Raw genomic sequence first — 20,634 nt, 5'->3', positions numbered from 1 at the left:
GCGCATGGAGAACCGCTGCCACGTGGTGATGGCCGTTCCCGCCAAAAGTCGGTGCAGATGAAATGGCGGCCATGGCCAAATCGTTTTGGCGGGAATCAGCAGGGCGACCCTGCAGAACGTCGGCCGCCGTTCCCGCTCCTCCCGACGAGCTGATCTCCGCCAAGATGGACGCGGCGGCGAGCAGCAGCTCCGCCAGACGGGAGTGCGCTTCGCGAAGCACGGCGTCAGTCCCCCGTGGCTCGTCCGGCGCCGTCGGCGGATCCTGCCCCGTGGGCAACTCCTCTTCCTCACCCCCCGATGCCAGTTGACCCGCGTCGTCGAGGTTGTCCCCGTGGTCAATCCCGTGGGTCCGACGGTTCCTCCTTGTATCCATGCTTGGAAGACCGTTTCACTTCTGACGCCAGTTGAAGTATGGAAATTGACGGCAGGAACTTCTTGACGGGAACACACTTTTTATTAAATCTTTACGTGTCAAAATACAACGTGTAGTCTCCTTTCTTCCGACTTCACACTCCACTACTCTCGTGTAAACTCTGGTCCTCTGGCTACACACGATACCCTTCACTCGTGTAGACCCTACGCCTCTGGCTACACAATACACTCGACTCGTGTAGACCCTATGTCCCTGGCTACACAATACACTCGACTCGTGTAGACCCTATGTCCCTGGCTACACAATACACTCGACTCGTGTAGACCCTATGTCCCTGGCTACACAATACACTGCATTCGGCTCGTGTAGACCTTACGCCTATGGCTACACACACTACACTCGCCTCTGGCTTACACAGAGTCCCGGTCCCGTTAGGACAGCGGGACTAGGTACCGCAGGGCCCTAGGTCTTCATCCCCGTCTTCATTCTTCGCTGGTTACACACTGCCCTCACGCCTGTGTGCATCCCCTTTTATAGCCCCTGCTCACGAGAGGCGGAGCTGATGCGTACTTCAGCGTGAGCATCGCTCCTTAATGAACCAATCACGACGCACTCTCTCTACGATCCGGTTTCCCCAGCGCGTGTTAACACTCCTCCACCAATCACACCGCGCTGCCACCCGATCACTCCCTCTCAGCACGTCACCGGTCCACAGCCAATCAGTACCCCGTAACCCACGACCCCGCGCTGACCCCTGATCCTCCACCGTCAGCGCACGTCACCACCTACACAGCCAATCATTACGCGCTGGCATACGATCTCTAATTCCAGCGCGTATCACCTCTACATATTTATAATGTTCATAGCAATTACTGTCGTTTGTTACGTTAATTTAAATACCGAGCAGACATCTGAATAATGCCTAAACAGGACAGATACAAATTATGTAGGTGCTTTTTTGGGACACTATGATATTGTCTTCTCAAAGGGAAATACTTGAACCATGTACAGCATCACAAAATGGCTCTACATTTCTAACCATTCTCCACTTGGTGAAATAATTCAGAGATGTATAATGACCTGTTACATATTTATAATGATAGACAAGAGGTTTCCTATGGTATCATAAGTAGGAACATTTGAAAAGAATAAAGCATGCAAATGAGTGAGACAGATAATACTGATTGAGATGGCTTTAAGATAATCAAATGTAGGTATCTGAGAAAATCATGTGCTGTGTGGTGTGTGAACATCACCACTGGGGAGACAAAGGCGGCCGGGCATGGTCAATCCAAGTCCCGGGTGAAGCCGGGTAGTAAAGCTAGTTTTCTTTTATCTGAATACTCAGATTGCAAATGTTGTGGCTTGGCTCTCCAACACACCAGTGTGCTGTACTAGTAACGAATTGGCATGTTCTGTTTACGTGACAAACCTTACTAATTGGCTGTGTAGGGTGGTGGTGGGTTTAACAACACATATTTAGCGATCTAACCAAAAAAACATTGTATTATGAATTATATTGGTCGCGAAAGCCTACGTATTAAACTATTAATTTTGTGTTTTTTTTCCAACCCATAGTAATAATATTAATTCCCAAGATTGTATTAACATAATCGTGCCTTGAAAAGGAAATTGACAATTCCGGGTTTTAAAATTTTATGTTAATATGAGTTGATGTTTCATATGAATTACATGGACAATTTAAACAGTGGTCGTGATAATGTCTATGCAGCAGGATGCATTTTAAGCAGATGGCTAGTGGATGTGTATTCAATGAGCAAGTATCTAACTACAATCTGGTAGTTCTATGTCAGCAAAATTATGATTACAAGTGAGATAAAAACCTCAGTTGAACGTTAGCTAAAGGTGATAACAGTACGCATGTTTAGCTTAATGCCCACGTTGACCTACAGCACCAGCTGTGGATAGGCCTCTGCAAGGTAAGGTAATTTACCCTTCTTACTGGGTAAAAGGTAGGTAAAGGATAAAGGTGTCGACATGCCAAGGGGTAAGGTAAAGGGTAGGGTAAAGGTAGCGCGGAAGAATTACCCGGTAGGTATTATTATAATGTTTTATTATTTTATTATTTCCCTTCTACGTGACTTTACCAAAATAACCAAGAATATGAATCCCTGCAGTCACGAAAGCTTTAAATCGAAATATTACCCGGTAAATACGGTACCTTGTTTACCGCTCGCCAAAAGCTCCGTGGCGCAGTCCGTGGCTTCCATTTATAATTGGAATCATCAAGAGTATTCTATATGAATAAAGCGCTCTACCTTGCATTTACCTGTTATAAACCTTTTTCATGTGTAGTAGTACCCCAGTAATTACCCTGTAATCGAGTAATTTGGTAGGGTAAAAGGTAGGGTAAAGATAGGCTCGTTGTTTTTACCTTTTACCTTACCTTGCCAAGGCCTAGCTGTGGACTCACTCGTCAATATCTCACTATGCTTGTTTTTATGTCGTTCAGCCACTGTTTGGTCTGCTGCAAGCAAAGCTGCAGCTCATTACGCATGCCTACTTCGAAGAGAAGGATTTTTCTCAGATTTCAATCCTCAAGGTAGGTGATTGCTGTGGCTACATCACCTCAGTTTTATTGTTCCTATATAACTAAACAACATTCTGAAACCAACATTTGATGAGCGGATCTACTTTTACCGTATAAAAAATGTATGGTAAACTTTGCATCGTTACATTCTCATGTTTTTCATGCATGCATCGAATTCATTATCTCACTAATACTGAGAATTTCCACAAGCTACGCAATCTGTCACAAATGTTGAATAGTCTTAATGTATACTTTGGGTGTAAATAATTAGCATGTGTTTTTTGCATGACAACCCTTAAGAATTGGCCGTCGGGTCGTGGCGGATTTAACTACACATTTATATTTAGGCAATCTAACCCAAAACCTTTATTATGGATCGTATAAAAGCAATATGTAATAAAAAAAACTTTAACATTTTTATATAATTTTAATGATGAAGACGATAATAAAGTATTTTAACCCATACTGTAATATGTTACTAGTTCTATAATGTTTTGCTGAAAACGTGAGACCCTGATAGAAATTATCTACAGTGCTCACAGCATCGTACGTAACACCGCATTGCTGCACTCTACATTTTGGTTATACAAAGCTGTATTGTTTTATGCTGTAGGAGTTGTACGACCATGTGAACAGCTCCCTCAAGGGAAGCCTATTGGAAGGCTCCCAAGCGTTCCTCGGTGAGTCAAAGCTTTTACTTAGTCTGGCGCTTTGTTTACCCTTATTACAGGCCTCTGAAGGATTAATAAGTTATCTTACGGAATTCATACATTGTCACTCACCTGCCTAGCTTATATAGTTTATGGATATAAACTATATTGATTATAGCAGCTGTAGTGTACATACATAACGAAATAAATAAGTATCAATACTGGAAACAAATGTAATCTAGGCATCCATTTATAATGTGCTTGTGGTGTTCTGTTGCTGTTCTGCTCTTTAATTGGTAATTTAAGTTGACAAAAGGTTGTCCCTGCTATCCCCTGTGTAGGTCTGTCTGCACGTGATCTGGTGTTGCGTTTCAAGCACAAGGTAAAGCAGCACCGATACGGTGTTGCCTTTCTCTTACATCTCGCTGTTGCTGCCCTTTGTTTAACAGCTGTTGTTTGAAAAGGCACGGTGTGCAACTCGCAGCGGCAAAGCTGTACAGCTTTGTCATCGTCGGGATCATACATGGTGGTGACATTTGTACACGTCCTCCAACAGAGCTTATGTTATGTGGCAAGCAAGGCCCAAATTTCGATTTAAAGCTTTCGTGACTGCAGGGATTCATCTTCTTGGTTCTTTCGGTAAAGTCACGTAGAAGGGAAATAATAAAATAATAAAAATCAAACATAATAAAATAATTCTCACGACGTTTCGGCCACAACGCAAGCAGCCGTTCTCAGGTGAGGACGGCTGCTTGCGTTTCTTCACCTGAGGACGGCTGCTTGCGTTGTGGCCGAAACGTCGTGAGAATTATTTTATTATGTTTTATTTTTTATTATTCCCTTCTTACGTGACTTTACCGAAAGAACCAAGAAGAAGCAAGGCCCACATTGATTATGAAGCATAGGCCTGAATGTTGGAGGAGGAGTGACTATACATTCAAAAGCCTCCTAGCAGTGAGCCTTTTGGGTGGAATAAGTGGTGATTGTGGGTCCACCTGGATCCTGCATGTTAAAATATAGACCTATCTCATTGCTCTCCAGTTATTACCCCAATAAGTTTATGTTTTTGCTCGTACCTTTTTGCCTCGGAATATGTAATGATTGCAATCTTATTGAGCGTTTGTATCGTAAGTATAAATGTTGTGCTGGCATTCAAAGGTTTGCTGTATGTTAGAGCACATAGTAAAAGTATTTGTGGCGTTAACCTCTTCAGCAGTGCAGAGGCACGTGTTTGGAAAATGCAAGGGGAAGTGCTTAAACTTGCGGATAGAGGCCTCGATGTGCTGTGACGAAAGGGCCAAGGAGGGCCTTTGCCTGAAATGTTGCTCATTATATATTATTCTAAGGAAAAGTAATGTATTAATATGTTCAGTGTATTTGTTGTGTGGTTGTGGTACCACTGCAAATGAGTATCAACAAATAATGTGTTTTAATTGGAACAATAAATTAGCTAGTATTATTGGCTAGTGTCCTTACTAGAATGCATATTCGCTTTCATAAGACACGAGGTCATGTTACCAAAAGAGTAAACACTTTTTAGGCATTGTCATTTTCACAGAAACATTTGCTTTACTGAAAGAAGCCATGTGTTCAACGGGGCCTATATTATTATAAACGCGCGAGCCCCACGAAGAACTCGATGTATAATACACGTAAATTGATATCCCTATTCAGATTTCATGGGTAGCATCTGGCACACGTACCACGGAGATTGTGCAGATTGTTGGGTAATGGTGGCAATGGTGTAGTTGTCAGTGAAAAACGGGAAATCCTGCTTTTGTAGGAGGCTGCTCCGGGAAGGTTCATGCATTGCACGGATCTGCCCTGGCAGCTGCCTGCCAAGCTGTCAGCTGACATACAGTGCTTAAATACTTATTTATTTGTCTTGAGCTTTTTGCCCCATTGTACACTGGTTTCAATGTATAATGGGATCAATTGCTCGACCGCTGATTTACATTTTCACGTAACGGTGTAGTTTTACGTTATGAATTGTGTCTTAATGTAGATAAGTGTTAGGAAGGGCACAGGAAAAACATCAGTTTTATGGTAGGATGCATTGGCAGAAGTATCCACAAAATATTCCACATTAAATATTATCCATGTTTGTTATGGATTGCGGTTGGGCTACAGTATTTGGTCCCTGTATATAAGTTCTTAACAGATATTGGAGCAACTTCGCTGTTTAAATTGCAACACTCAAGGTTAAGTAGCATAACAAATATAATTAAATGTTCTGAAATATTTAATCGTTTTTTTTAATGATTCAACCAAAGGGCATGTTTGTCTTTTTTAATGTGTTGGAATTATTAAAGGAATGCGGCTGAACGTTATGTTTAGAACAGGAAACAAGCCTCTTTATTTTTTGTAACAATTTAATCAAAGAAATACAATGTTGCTAAAATCAATAGACGCTGAAACATGATATAAACTGGAGCATTGCAAATGGTGAGAGAGTGCATTGTGTGTGATAACAGTTGAGGCGAAAATGTTTTTGTCAATACTGCTCATGGAGAAAGCTATGTTATGGCATAGTTTTTCTTAATATATGTTGCCACAAACGTATCCATTCTGCAGTTTGTGGTGTGATCTTACATGATTAATTTAGTGGTATTGATTGTATGTACGTTGAATTTCTTTCACACCATACGTAACCAACCCTGTTAATCGGACGTGCGGGGAAAGGACAACAGACTCTCTAGACTATTAAATGTATTCCTTTTGGGAATGTTGAAAACATCAGTGTTTATAGTGCACCTACCCCATAACATTCACAGGGTACAGTAATGTTACTTTTCAAATAAAGCAAATTTGCTAGTTACTACTTGATCCATTTCCACATAAAAAAATAAGGCCTATGCATATATCTACTTTGTGATTGACTTCCACCTGAATATTAACACACCTTCAGGGTTTTGTCCCAATAGGCCTTGAAATTATCCATATGAAAATGAGTAATTTAAAGTGGTAAAATTGTCTGGCTTAATAAAGTTAGCCTTAAGGGAGTGCTTATTTGTGGAAGTAAGGGATGTTGATTGCTTGTTGATCTTTATTTAAGCCTTGTAATTATTAGTCTATGCTTGTGTAAATATGTCTGAATGAAAGGGGATGGACTGAGCTACAGTATTGTCATGGATAGTGAGATATTTTAACATACAGTGGTGATACATTAATTGAGAATTGCAGGTTTCTATAACTACAACAGTTTTCTTTTTGTGGTGACAGTTAATTTGTCTAAGTTAAAATATGTAAATAGGAATAAGAATTATTGTTACATCAATGTTATAATATGATTTTGTGCAGTGGTTTCAGATGTTTTAAACAGAGGTGCAGCACAAATAACCTCTTGAGTTAAATAATGAATTCAGTCTGAAGTGAGATGCTCTTTCATGTACACAAAGGATGTAGTCTGAGGACACTTATTGTTGGGGGGCTTTCCTAAGTGTACAAATGCCATTTTGCCAAAGCCAAAATGTCAACAACAAATAAATCATATTTACAAACACCTTGTCAAAGGTAGCTTTCAGTCGTTTCCCGAGATCTCAAGTGATGGCCTCCGATGTCACGAGAGACTTCACCTGAGAATGGTGTTGAGAATGGCAACTGTAGATGATCCCAGGCGATGCACTGTCTTTTACATTTAATTCTATCACCTTCAGAATTTTTTTAGGTGTTTTAAAAAATATTAATGGACACGTAAATATAGTTTTCCATAGAATGTTATTTTAAGTAATACAACATTTTTTTTAATGTTTTACTGTGTGTGTGTGTGTTCATGCGTGCATGTCAGTGTGTTGTACGGAATGTGTGTAGAAGCCATTTCCTAAAATATTCATGGACAGGCATAGGGTTTTAGCCCAATCCTTTGCTTTAGTCCTTAAGCATTCTAGACCATTGGACATGGGATGAAAATCGTGAATGTTTGTTTACATGCTATTAAGTCCAGATAGATATGCTTATCATTCGACCAATTTTTCCCTCGTACAGTAATCTCTCTATGTTTTAGTTTATTTAACATTTGTCAAATATAAGGCAAAAAGTTTAAATATCTAAATCTTGCAGTTCTGAATATCTCTCTTCTTTTGAAAAGTAAGAATCGCATAATAGCCTTGACCATTAAAATATGATAAAATACTCACTATAAGGATTTTTGTCATTTTAAGAAATATATATACACATATTGTTCCTTTGTTAAATGGGAAATACCTGAATCGCATTCATATATACAGCTTGTGTTTACTACTCTTGCAAAGTGTCTATAGTTTTTGCACATTTATATTTTCTATTAATGTTTCTTCAGGCATTAAAATAAAAAAAAATTGCCAGGTCGTTCGTTATTATATCCTGAATGGAAACAACATTGGACTTGGACACAGATGCGGCTTTCAGTTGCGCAGCTGATTTGCTTTTTCATTATCCTTTTTAATGAGAGCTGCCTCTTGCCACACAATAATTTCACTACATTTGTGGCTTCATTTGAAATCTCAATGCTGAGCAAACCTAAATCAGCTGATGAACACGTCTGCTGACCAAACTGGGACCATAAAAACAGACCCTCACAGTAATGTTTCACTTTGAATGAGCTGGTGTTATTACTTACTTATTGCTCTGGCTCGGGGCTTAAAACAGTCATTGTTGCAGAGCACTTGTATTAATTCTGCTACTTGATCATCAAACAACAAAGCCCCTTACAGCATGTTGTTTATTTAGCTGAAAAATGCCATCACCAATGTCCATGCAATATACATATATGACTATTTAAAACAACAGCAGCACTGAAGACACACTTAGAAGGTTTCTGATCAGGGGTTCATTCAGCCCATCATCCCTAATGAGGCTGATAAGATCAGTACCGTATTTTGGGAAGTCAGCAGTGGTTATATCGGAAGAGACTAGCCCTTACTTTGGGAACATAGGACTTTCGCTGCCATCTAAGGGTCTGCACGAGAGAGGAGTGTTTTACCAATGTTAGCTTGAACAAAGAGATGCTTTAACTTTACTTCGGAGTGCTATACATGGTACAGTACAATCATTTATAAAATAAACACATTCCTGCGGAGGGAGCTGGTAGGAACGTTGGGTTGCTCGGTCAATGGCCAGGGTCAACGGCGGCGTGGTGTATTCCACAAATATGACTGAGGGCGGGCACAAGCCGGCGTGAGTAGGTTAAACGTTGAGTTTTATAAGGGCACCACGGTGTGACCAGCCCCTCCCCTCCCCACCCAGCCCCACCCCTCCCAGCCCACCCCACCCTCCCCACCCAGCCCCTCCCCACCCTCCCCACCCAGCCCCTCCCCACCCTCCCCTCCCCACCCAGCCCCTCCCTGCACGACGGACGGACACAATAATCCCCTGTGGGCTGGTGTAACCAGGAGGTTCCTACCAGTATAATCTCAGCCCATTGTTAATGCACTGCTAGATGGACTCCCCATGCCGTGTCAGTCTTGGGGGTTGTTTGACCATACTTCTCCACGCTGGTCAGTGCACAGACCGGTTCAGATATATCGTTTGTCATTGATGTCACTTGTGGCAGTGTATTACTGAGATCGCCAGACTCCTAGTGAGGTCATCTAACCATTACAACACCACTCCAGTATATATACACTTTATACTGGGTTATTTTTTTATATGACAATTCTATTATTGCCCAAATAGAGGACTGTATCTACTAATTATGTGCTCTTTGCTCTGAAAAGTTACGAATGTTGATGGATAAATGGTTGAAGTTGTATTCCATATTTTCGCACTCGGATTTTGTATTAAATATTATTGCATGTTATTAAAGCAACTGTTCTTGCAGGTTCTCATATTATTCAAGCTTCTGCTTCTGGAAAAGAAGGTAATCTTACAATACATCATGGTTCTTTTGGGATTGAGAAACATACTGTAAATGCTTAATAAATACTGCTTCACAATTGAGACACTAAGCTTAGGTGATGTCAGTGATGTTTTTATAATTGTCAAGCATGTTTTGTTGCAGTATTACTCATTACTTAATGTGTAAAGCTATTGCATATTTTATTATGCAGATATGCAAGTAGTACAACGATGAGATTTTTTGGTATGACTGCGACTTATCATCCAATAATTTTGTGTTGTTTTTATAACAATGATTGCATCCTTATGGCCTAAACAGTTCGTATGTTCTTTTTCACAGGTCATGTTTGTAGGCTCCCCAGTTCACAAGCTAGTCTCTCCAATGATTGCTCTGCTGTCTCTCTTTCCAGGTGACGTATGCACCAGCAACCCAAATATGTATGAAAAATACTTGGCTGGGGTTTTCTTTTGTTTGAGAAAAGTATTTAGAATTTCGATTTAAAGCTTTCGTGACTGCAGGGATTCATATTCTTGGTTCTTTCGGTAAAGTCACGTAGAAGGGAAATAATAAAAATACAACAATAAAAATTATCTACGACGTTTCGACTGCAACACAAGCAATCATCATCAGGTGTGAAAACCACAACAATAATTATTTTTTCTTGTTGTAGTTTTCACACCTGATGACGATTGCTTGTGTTGCAGTCAACATCGTGATAATTTTGATAGTTTAATTTTTATTATTTTATTATTTCCCTTCTACGTGACTTTACCGAAAGAACCAAGAATATAAAAGTATATTGGCTTTGTTATTTCCATAGCTGGCATAGTTTGTTGATTTATCTCCAGTGTGATTATTAAAATGTATTTAAAATGTCAAGTGGACCAACTCCTACTTAAATTGAGTGCAACACATAAATGTCCTCTGCTAATCTATTGTGTACAATCCTGCCTGTGGTTCACCTGCTAAGTAAAATGTTGGTGTTTGTTTCCCTCTTAGGCATGATAGAGTATGGCCTACTGGAATCGTCATGGTACAAGCCACACAGCAGTGTGTCCTCGGAACGCGACGTAACAGACATCAGCACGGATGAATTTGTGTCTGTGTCCGCATCGGACATCCCCGAGCCTGGCGAGTCTCGTTCCCAGTCGGAGGACACCAACGGGCAGCTGGACGAGAACAGCCCAACTCCGGACAGTGACACGAGCCTCGGCCGAACGCCCACGGCAGTCGTGCTGCTCAGGCCAGAGGAAGAGTCGGCACAGCGCTCCCAGGACCGGCTCAGCCCGTACCGCTCGCGCAAGATCCCGCCCAGTCGCCGGCTTCCTCCGAGAGCGACTGGGAAACTCTCGACCCTGGACTGGAAGGCGAAGACCTGGGACCACTTGCCACAAAGGCACAGGATCAGGACTATTCTGTGGAGCATGGCGTGGGATCTCTCATCTTGTCACCGGCACAGGATGAAGAGAGCGCAGCGAGGGCGACGTCCGCTTCTTCCCGTAGCGCCGTTAGGCCCGGTCCACGTGGCGCAAGTTGGCAAGCAGGATGATCAAGCGGCCAAGCGTGACGTTCACGTGCCGGGAATTGTGTCTGGGTTGGAGGAGGACCTACATGGTATGCCGTTGCCCATCTTCACCAAGGTAACTCCCTCATACAGAAACAATTTAACGGAGTGTTAAAATGTGGGTTTTCTAAATGTTATTGTACATATACTAATGGCTCAAGAGTATTCACTGTGCATGCCGTGAGTCTGTAGTTCGTTCAGATTAAGGTTAAGAATGAAAACGCCATGGAACTGCATCATGTTTGATCAAAGTTTAAGTGTATTTTAATACGTTGAGCTGAAATTAATGATCATTATGGATCTGCTGTTTTATCATGCATTAAATCATGTCATGCTTCTAAAATGAGATACAGATTTTTAGTGCCTTTTATTTTAAAAGGTGGAATTTACCCAATTATTTTTTAATGGCAGCTTTTATTTGTATGTATTTGTAAACAAGAATTGTGCCTCGTGTATTATATCAGATTTAATATTTTAGCAAGCATATAGCATAAAACAGTGATTGAAATATAGAGGATTAATGTATAAAACCAGATGATTGAAATATAGATAGCAACCATCACTCCCTACTGCTGAAGAGCCTCCTGAAAAAGAGACTAGAGATTAGGTGAGGCTTCCCTGGGTAAACAAGCATCATAATCTTAAAAGTGTCAAATGGAGTGCTAAGTCCATGTCATTGCTCGTGCTGTGGTGCTCCAGGGCTATCTGCTGCTGCCCTACATGGCTCTCCAGCAGCATCACCTCCTCTCGGACGTGTCGGTCCGCGGGTTCCTCGCAGGTGCCACCAACGTCTTGTTCCGCCAGCAGAAACACCTCTCGGATGTCATCGTCGATGTACGCGATTGTCGAAACGCAGCACCACTCCCGGCAACATGCACAGCATTTCTCTATTTTGCTCATAATTGCAACAATCATTTAATAATGCGTATCTCCTATTTGTCACTCTACTTGTTACTTTTGGGCTAACATTGACTAAACAGTAGTTTCCTTTTTTATGGCATTTGCCCAGCATAACACCTATAATGTGAAAAGTGTAAGAGTGAAGATTGTTGGTGGGTGATGGAAAGTGTCTTGAACAGAGTAGGTTTACATGGTGTTTGAAGAACAGATTCTATTCCTTAACATGCTTGAGCATATCCTGAGCTCTTGCAAATTCAGGGGTTTAGCGGAATACCACGATCCCGAACAAGCACATGATTGGCAATCCCACTAAAGAACCTCCTGCATCTAATCTCTACCTCAAAAAGAAAGTTTCACGTAAGGGGGACTCCGCACATCTGACGGGCACATCCTGCCACTGCTTTTGCAGGTGGAAATTGAATGGAATCCCACTTTATGCGCCTGTAGAAACACCGACCCACTAAAGCGATTCCATGGTTACGTAATCTGGACAGAAACTTAGAAGTTTATATTCATCCATCCATACATAATAAACATTCATCCAAAAGTGAGATTTTCGAGATATAAAATTTTAAAAGTGTTCTCTTATTGCGAGACACTTTTTACAGAGCATACGTCAGTTATAGCTGTACATAGCATGATTGTGTTGCAATAGCAGTTACACAGGTGTGTGTGTGTGTTCTCACTAATTACAGGTGGAAGAGTGTCGGCTGGAAATACAGGACCCAGAGCTGCGGCGCATGCTGGCGCTTGGCACGGCTGATCTTCGCTTTGCAGACTGGCTGGTGAAGCATGTAGCAGATAATCGACAAGACGTCTTCCTTGACGGCACGGGTTGGGAGGGTGGCGATGAGTGGGTGCGGAGCCAGTTCTCCTTCTACTTGCTGTCGCTCCTGTCGACCACATTGCAGCCAGGTAACAGCAGAGAGCTACCCTGGATGCCCACACTACGTTGGGAAATGCTTGAAGGCAGAATTTGCGTAGTAGTTGTACATGCCAAAATGTAATGGACACTTGTAAGCTCTTAATTATATGCGGATAATACACAGACTGCTGTCACCTCTGCTATTTAAGTGTTGGTAATTTAGTTATATTAATCCATATATTAAGAACTGCATGTGCTTTGGTATGGGCGTTCGGAAAGTAACATTTATTGAAAATTTAGTTTTGGAATTATTATGCAGTGGCAGTTTTCTTAATTGAAAATATTTCACGAGTTGTTAAATAGATTGTTTTAAACATCTTAAAGTTTCAATTGTATTTAAAATAGATACACATGACAATTACACATGCATTGTAGGTACACATTTAATTTATTTTAATGATACCCCAAAATCAATTTATAAAAACCAGTGAATGAACTATTCAAAAAGTCTTCCAAATAAATATCTTGTAAAGGTGATTAGAACCTGGCCAATTACATGTCTTTTTTTAAGGAGTAAACCAATAAATCGCATATTTTGACTGGTTTAAGTTAAAATTCAGCCCTAACATGTAACATGAAGAAAGCTACAAAGTGATATTGACAGTTATATAGATATATATATGTTGGCCCTCATAATGCAAATTGATTCTTTACTGCTTTGGCTGAAATTCCATTATATAAAACAGAGTGGTGCTCTAGTGCCCACATGTCAAAATAATCCACATGTGATCCCACAATACAGTAGAGGCAGGTTTCATCAACATTCAAGCTCCAACATCTGTACAGAGTTCTCATTATGAACGTTTTGTCCCACAGACAATGAGAAGCTTTTGGCTGATTTTGGTATGGGCTTTGTGACTGCTTGGCAAAACACACACAATTATCGTGTGTGGAACAGCAACACGCACCCTGGAATGGATGATGTCCAAGCAGGGTAAGTCCTTTAATTAAACCATTGAATCCCTATTCCGAGATTCAGGTTTGTAAAGCTGCTCATAGAGATAATATGCAATATTAAAGATGCCAATGAAATGTGTATTGTAATAAATTTAGCTTAAGCTCCTTTTAACACTGGACAATTATACTTCAGTATCATAAGTGGACCATCTTACATAAGGATTGTTTAATTCGCAAAATGCTTTTATAAATCAATTTCCCACCGATTCATTGTTTTATAACCATATATGTAAGACATAATGGCCCTAGCCATTGTGACACTTGGCAAATTCTCGAATAACATTTGCATTGTACGATATATTTTTTTTACATAACTTGATAATGTTTAGTGGCTACATGCAATTGCTATAAAAATGCACTTTAGAATGTTTGCGTTGTCTACATTCGATGGCATATTGGTCTGATGGGTCGCTCTCTATACCACCGACCAAGCATAAATGTCGCTAAATCCACAATCAATATTCTCACCATGCTTTCAATTTGAGGACAACAGAGTTTGAGGTACACCTCATTCTCGTTGTAGCCTTGTCACAAGTGTGACCATTGCATTGTAATAATCCTCAAATGCTCGTGGAGATTCCTCAATGCGTTATTAAACTAAAAAGTTAGTTTTTTGTGCATCCTAATGTATGCGTTTTTTCCTCCCATTTCTGCAGACATGCTTTTCATGGGCAGTATAGTGTGGCTGACGTCAAGTTGCGTCTTGCTCAGTGAGTGCATTATCACCAACAATAAATGAAATGCATTGATGCATGATGTCTAGCCATAATGGCGTGTCGTATTTAACCCATTCACCTATAACGATATTTCTCTTCCTACTGCATGTGCTAACATGCTGGTGCATTGATTGTGAAACTTGCATTGCTAACTTGCTTAGTTTATTCGTGCTTTCAGGATGTCACTGAGAATGTGTTGAATACAGCTGAAAACATGACACTAAACATTTCAGTTTTGAGATTTTTTTTGTCACTTAAAAGTGTCATTGTTGATTTAAAGCTTTCGTGACTGCAGGGATTCATATTCTTGGTTCTTTCGGTAAAGTCACGTAGAAGGGAAATAATAAAATAATATAAAATATATTGTTTTAAAATAATATTGTTTTATATTACTTTATTATTTCCCTTCTACGTGACTTTACCGAAAGAACCAAGAATATAGTGTCATTGTTACTAACCTTGGAATGCCTGTCAATGCTTTAAATGTTGTTTTGTAATATAATAATGACTAATCGGAATGTTATGCTAAAAAAAGTAATTGCATTTGAATGTAATGTTTATGGCGAGTGATTGCACCAGCTAAGCATTCAATTGCATGCATTTCCAGCTCTGTGTCAAACAGTGAGCGAGGCAAGAAGATTGGGAATGCTGTGATAACTACAAGTCGCTCCGTAGTACAAACCAGCAAAGCTGTTGGTAAATCATACGTTTTATATTCATTGGCAAGTCTGAGAGATGTGAAATGCTTATCCTCCCATGTTTTCTTTAAATAGGTATACGGTAAACCCTGGCTAGCCAGACCTCAGCTTGCCGGATTTTGCACTTAGCCAGACCTGGTTGCCTTAAGTATAAGAAGAAAAAAAACCCCATCTAAAATATATGTTAACTGCAAAAAGAGTATAACACATTACAATGCTTTAAGTATTTAATACTTTGGAATATGCTCTGTAATATAGAACGCATATTGACATTCACTCGGAACACGTTATAGTGTGTATAATGTTTAAAACACAGTTCAATGTGTTACTTTACTTGTGGCGATATATTAAGTCCTGTAGTGTGGGGCTGGTGGGAAGGGCTGATAAGGGAGGGGGGTGGGGCAAGAGGGGTGTGGGTGGGAAGAGGTGGGTGGGATGTGGGGGGTGATGGGAGTGGGGGTGAGAGAGCCGACACCCTCAGATTGACAGATAACCACAGTTCTGTACAACACACCGTCGAGATTTTTACCTGTACTGTACTCACTGCACACACTGTATAGTGCACGTGTAAAGGAAAAACACACACACGTGTATTGTTTTTTTTTATATGGACAGTATATAGATTTCATTGAAATTTTGGCTAGCGAGACTTGCCAGCTCACCGGCAACAGAGCTGCCTGCCCCCTGTTAGACCGGCTAGCCAGGGTGTTCCTGTCCTTTGTTCGTTTAGTGACAACATGGAATGTTGTTAGGATTGGATAGATTGTTGTTAAGCATCGTTGTGTACTGCTCATATATATATTCAAATATATGTCTTTATAATTGGCTTTATATCAGTAAGGTGTTACGCAGGAATATCTGGAGACTTTCTGCTGTCAATTCCACGGCAGTGTTGAGCGTTTGTATTTTAACAGGAAGAGAATCTACCTAAAACCCTCCTAAATTCTCAGTGTACTTGGTCATAGTAGGTGTAAACAAAACAATGATATGCCACTCTATCTTCATACAACAGTTGTAAATGGAGATGTACACATAACATTACTTGCATTTCTGTAGTAGAACCCTGAAATAAGTGACATCCGTAGCCAGTGTGTTAAACTGAACAGCTGGTGTCTTGTTCCCTTGCAGGCCATTCCGTTGGGGGAGCCCTCACCAACGCCAAGAGTGCAATGTCATCTTGGTTTACCAACCTAACCACACAGCCAGCTGAAAAGCAGCCCGACAAGGACTGAGGACAAACCACATGACCCGATTGGAGGCATCACTTTCTGAATGTGGGCCATAATGAGCAGTCCTATCCACTCCACTGCCCGTAGTGTCAGCCTGTGTGATTAACTCTTGCCTTGCTGTTGCTTCTCGATTTGCAATATTCTTTTTGTTTTCAACTTGTAATTGTGTTGCGAGGCATAGGTCTGCCCAGTGGCTTTTTTAAAATGGTATCTCAGCATTTGCAACTATGTCCAGAGTCTCTGGTTTATTACCTGAGATAGCCTTTGCAAAAAACATGAGTAGCTTTGTGTTGTACGACTCTTTAGGTTCTTCCCTCCCCCCACACAAGTATGGCTTCATGTTGACTGATGCTTAGTTACATGTTACATTTTCTTTCCTTCCTGTTAAAATCTGACAGTGCATCCGAGTTATTAATCATTGTGATGCTCCATTTCTGGATGATTGAATAACTACACTGCGATTGACACCATTACATTTGTACACTCATTGTATAATCGTAACTGTTTAAATGCAGCTCCCAAAATAATGGAGTGCTTTCACATTATGTGAGCATCATGTGATAATTTCTAATGAATGTGCAATCAGTAGCTCTTGCAAAGCCTCGTATAGCAGTTTATACATGAAACCTTTGTTTACAGCTCCCTGTCACTTGGAGACATGTATGTTTTACTGTATAGCCATGCAAGTTCATGGGGATATGCATAGCACTTCTCAAGAAATATTGATCCTGTCAAGTCCATGTTGATGTTGAGTCTTCTCGATTAGCTATCCATAATATTCAAGGCGAAGCACGTTAGTTTACGATAGTGCTACAGTAATGGCTCTAGCAGATAAATCCACTTGGCAGTACAACATTAATCAACCACAATGGCTAAGAATTCAGATAATCGTGAGGACTGCTGTACTTTGTGTCACCAGCATTTATAAAAAGAATAATTGGATTAATCATGGGCATTATCTTGAAAGGTACACTTCTCTAGCTCCTAACACAGATATTTGGGTGAAAAGTAACATTCCAAGAGATATTTCCTATAAATTGGTAATTTTACACATACGTGTACGAGCGAAATATCTGACTTGAAGCTATTTGTGGTTCCAGAAAGTTTGTGCATGCTGCATAGTGGAAATTAGGCATTCCACTCAACCCTTGGTATACACCAGGCCACTTCATGCAATGTACGAAAATAAGCTTCTCTACTTATTCCTTTTGAAAGCAGCTGAGAGGATCATTCATAGATGTGTGCAATATTGAGTGATTTCTGTGACATTCCTGTCTCAAAATAATAATGGATCAGTCGAAACAGAATGGGACCCATGATGTGGCAAGGCATTTTACAGGTTGCTTTTGTTAGTAATTGTTTTACTGTAGACCTCAGATATTTATCATCTGTATGGTATAATACAGTTTTGATGACTCGATTTTTGTGTAGTTTTGGGAGCTATTTTAAGTGTGCATGGGTAAACGGGTAAACTGTAGGATAATTTTATTAAATAATATTTATAGTCCTTTTGGGTTTTGTATGCAAGATACGAGATACATTGCATTTGAGCTCTCCTATGACTTGTTTTTTGGGTTGTATTGTGTCTTGTTCGTCATGTCCATAGTTTCGCTCCACGTGCTGGTAGCCTCTCCAGCACATGGTGTGAAACATTAGACATCATTCCGAACAGCACGTAGTAGCACATCCTGAACATCCACGGAGAGCCGTACAGCATAACTGCAAAAACCTACAAGGTAGTATATTGCTTTTAACATTCGCAGTAATCTTGGATTCATACGTGAAGGTGTACTTTCTACATTGACACGGCCAATGTGATGCAGATTTTGCTCATGTCGAATTGACCACTCCATACCTTAGGCCTCAGCCACTATCGTAGTATTGAATTTATGTTGTATGTGTTTATCACTACATCGGTCATCAATTACATTATTAGTCATCTGTATTCCAGAGAAATAAGTATCCAGTATTCTCTTCAAATGAACCATATATTGAGCAGCTCATCGTTCCCATGGACCAAAGGAGTGACTGCCACTCGCTGTATTGGACATCATTTGGGTTTTACACACTTTTAGTTGGCACTAGTAATCTAACAAATGGTAGTCGTAGAAATATTATAGTTGACAATTGTGGCTTGTATAGTAATAGCGTAAACAAAACGGTTTAATATAAGCTAGTGATGTTACTGCCTCTCGTAGGTTAGAGCCCAGTTGTGATTTTGCACATGTTCCAGATTGAGGTGCAGAATCAATGTTAAATGTTGTACTAATGCCATCCTACAACTAGACCAAACGTGTATCTCCCATGTTATGGTGTATTTTGTGCATTTTTAAATGAGCCTCCAGTTAATCAAATTGAATACGTATCCCACTGATTAAAAAAAAAATATTGCATCGTGTGTGGTAAGTTTCAAAATATGCATTTCCGTTTAATCTTGCAAAACAGTTGATATTCGATAAAAAAAAAAATGTGTACTAGTGATGTGTTCTGTTGTCCAACAGTACAGGTATTGCTCGTTTTAACCTATTGCCGTCAATTTTTAACGAATATAATTTGGTTAAATAATGTTTTAGGTGCCGTTTAATAAACTCGTAAACTTTTCCACGATATATATACTCTTACAAAAATTGTTATCTTTGGCATCATGAAACCTGCATTCAAACTTTAACTTGTCATGAATTGTGCCTGCTGCACGTATGAACTTATACAGGATAATGCAGTTATTTGAATGTTTACCTGACTTAATGTTGCAGAATACATTCCTATGAACACCAATATATGGTAATATGCTATTTGTTAAGTCTTGCCAACAGCCTGCATACGATGTACTGTATTTGTAAATCATATGGTAAGTACTATGCCCATCTCGTTGACTTGTATATAAAAATCCTTCAACAATTACAAATATTGTACTTGACTTTTCGTTGGGGTGGGGCGGTTATTGCTAAATCGTACTAATGCAATTGGTAATATCTAACGATGTTAATGTTTATACCTTGACTTTGCTTTACACGTAATACGCTACTCTTCATTCACCATGCACCACCAGACATTTGGTACAGTACCACAACAATTCAGTGGTACTGGCAGCATCAGCCCAATATTCTAGGCGATGTCATGATTATTTCAAGTGCTCTATATCGTCTGTGAGACGAACTGCAGTTGGTGTTTGTAAAATGTAAAAAAATACCCCGTGTGTCATTGCTACTTGTTACTGTCAACTATATTCAATGAGCGTTACCTCTTTGGTGATTGCTGAGTGGTGACATTGTAAATACTGTACATATAATGGTATTGTATATCTGTGAGGATGTTAAGAATGATGCCCAATATGTTGCGCAGTGACTTCTGAAGTACATTGTCAAGCTTGTTGAATACCAATGCCTTCTAGTGGCGTAATGAGGCTCAATTCAGTGCTGTTAATGTCAGCTTGTCCAGGATTCAATGGTGAATGGTCAGAACTCATATCGGAATGGCACTTAAAGGAATGCACCATTCTGGAGATGGATTGATTCAATCCGGTCGTGTCCAGGTGGTAGATGACTTGCTACATTGCCAGACCATATGGCTGGATTGAGGAGGGCTTCATCCAGCAGTGGATTAATATAGCTGATGACATTGATAAGATTGTGTTATGCAGTAGCGCCTTTAGTGTATATTGAAGTGTTTCTGCTTAAAAGCCTGGATTTGGAAGGCAACTGAATTGCTGAGAATGTAGATTTTCAAACATTAAAGATATTAAAGTATCACAGTATTTGTTTTAAAATATATACGTTTATGGTATTTAAATGTAATGTTCCAGTTTTGGAAATCCCTATAACTTTTCATTTAAAGGGTAAAAATGTATACTTCAATATCATTTTGGCAAAAAAAATAAGATTGTAAAATTAATGTCGAGGAAAACTGAGACTACAATAAAATCATCACCTATTTTTGTAAAAGTTAAATAAACAATGGAAAAGTCTAATTATAAAATAAGTGTACTGTGGGTTTGCATTGAGACGTATGAAGTAGTATTGTAAATTTATCACGTGTATAATGCATATGGAAAACTAAGAAATTTTAAGTAAAATATAATAAGTTCCCCCGTTAAATGTCTGCTATCCTTGGAAGGAAATGTCACGATTAAATATGAATAAAATATGAATGCAATGCATTTCAATTGTTACCTTGAAAAAAGTATGGAAAAATACATTGAGAATGGATCCAAATATAACCATTTGGTTTGGACAAGTAAAGCGACACCCAGAGGTAGA

The 20,634-nt window shown here is 39.9% G+C and overlaps 1 protein-coding gene across 1 annotated transcript in view; it reads left to right on the top strand.

The window, feature by feature from the left end:
* The window catches only part of LOC133345910 (late secretory pathway protein AVL9 homolog), a 37,157-nt gene extending 16,581 nt beyond the window's left edge, over positions 1 to 20,576 (top strand). Inside the window, 14 exon segments of the mRNA XM_061557021.1 lie at positions 2,847 to 2,936; positions 3,538 to 3,604; positions 3,916 to 3,956; positions 9,372 to 9,410; positions 9,729 to 9,798; positions 10,389 to 10,702; positions 10,705 to 10,878; positions 10,880 to 11,029; positions 11,653 to 11,787; positions 12,549 to 12,768; positions 13,595 to 13,712; positions 14,392 to 14,445; positions 15,059 to 15,147; positions 16,278 to 20,576. Coding sequence (XP_061413005.1) covers positions 2,847 to 2,936; positions 3,538 to 3,604; positions 3,916 to 3,956; positions 9,372 to 9,410; positions 9,729 to 9,798; positions 10,389 to 10,702; positions 10,705 to 10,878; positions 10,880 to 11,029; positions 11,653 to 11,787; positions 12,549 to 12,768; positions 13,595 to 13,712; positions 14,392 to 14,445; positions 15,059 to 15,147; positions 16,278 to 16,381 — 1,665 coding nt within the window. The 3' untranslated portion in view covers positions 16,382 to 20,576.
* Positions 20,577 to 20,634: the final 58 nt, after the last annotated feature.

The sequence above is a fragment of the Lethenteron reissneri genome, chromosome 23, assembly GCF_015708825.2.
Source record: "Lethenteron reissneri isolate LAM-NWPU_2019-01 chromosome 23, ASM1570882v1, whole genome shotgun sequence".
Lineage (NCBI taxonomy): Eukaryota > Metazoa > Chordata > Hyperoartia > Petromyzontiformes > Petromyzontidae > Lethenteron > Lethenteron reissneri.
This window is presented reverse-complemented; position numbering and strand designations above follow the sequence as displayed.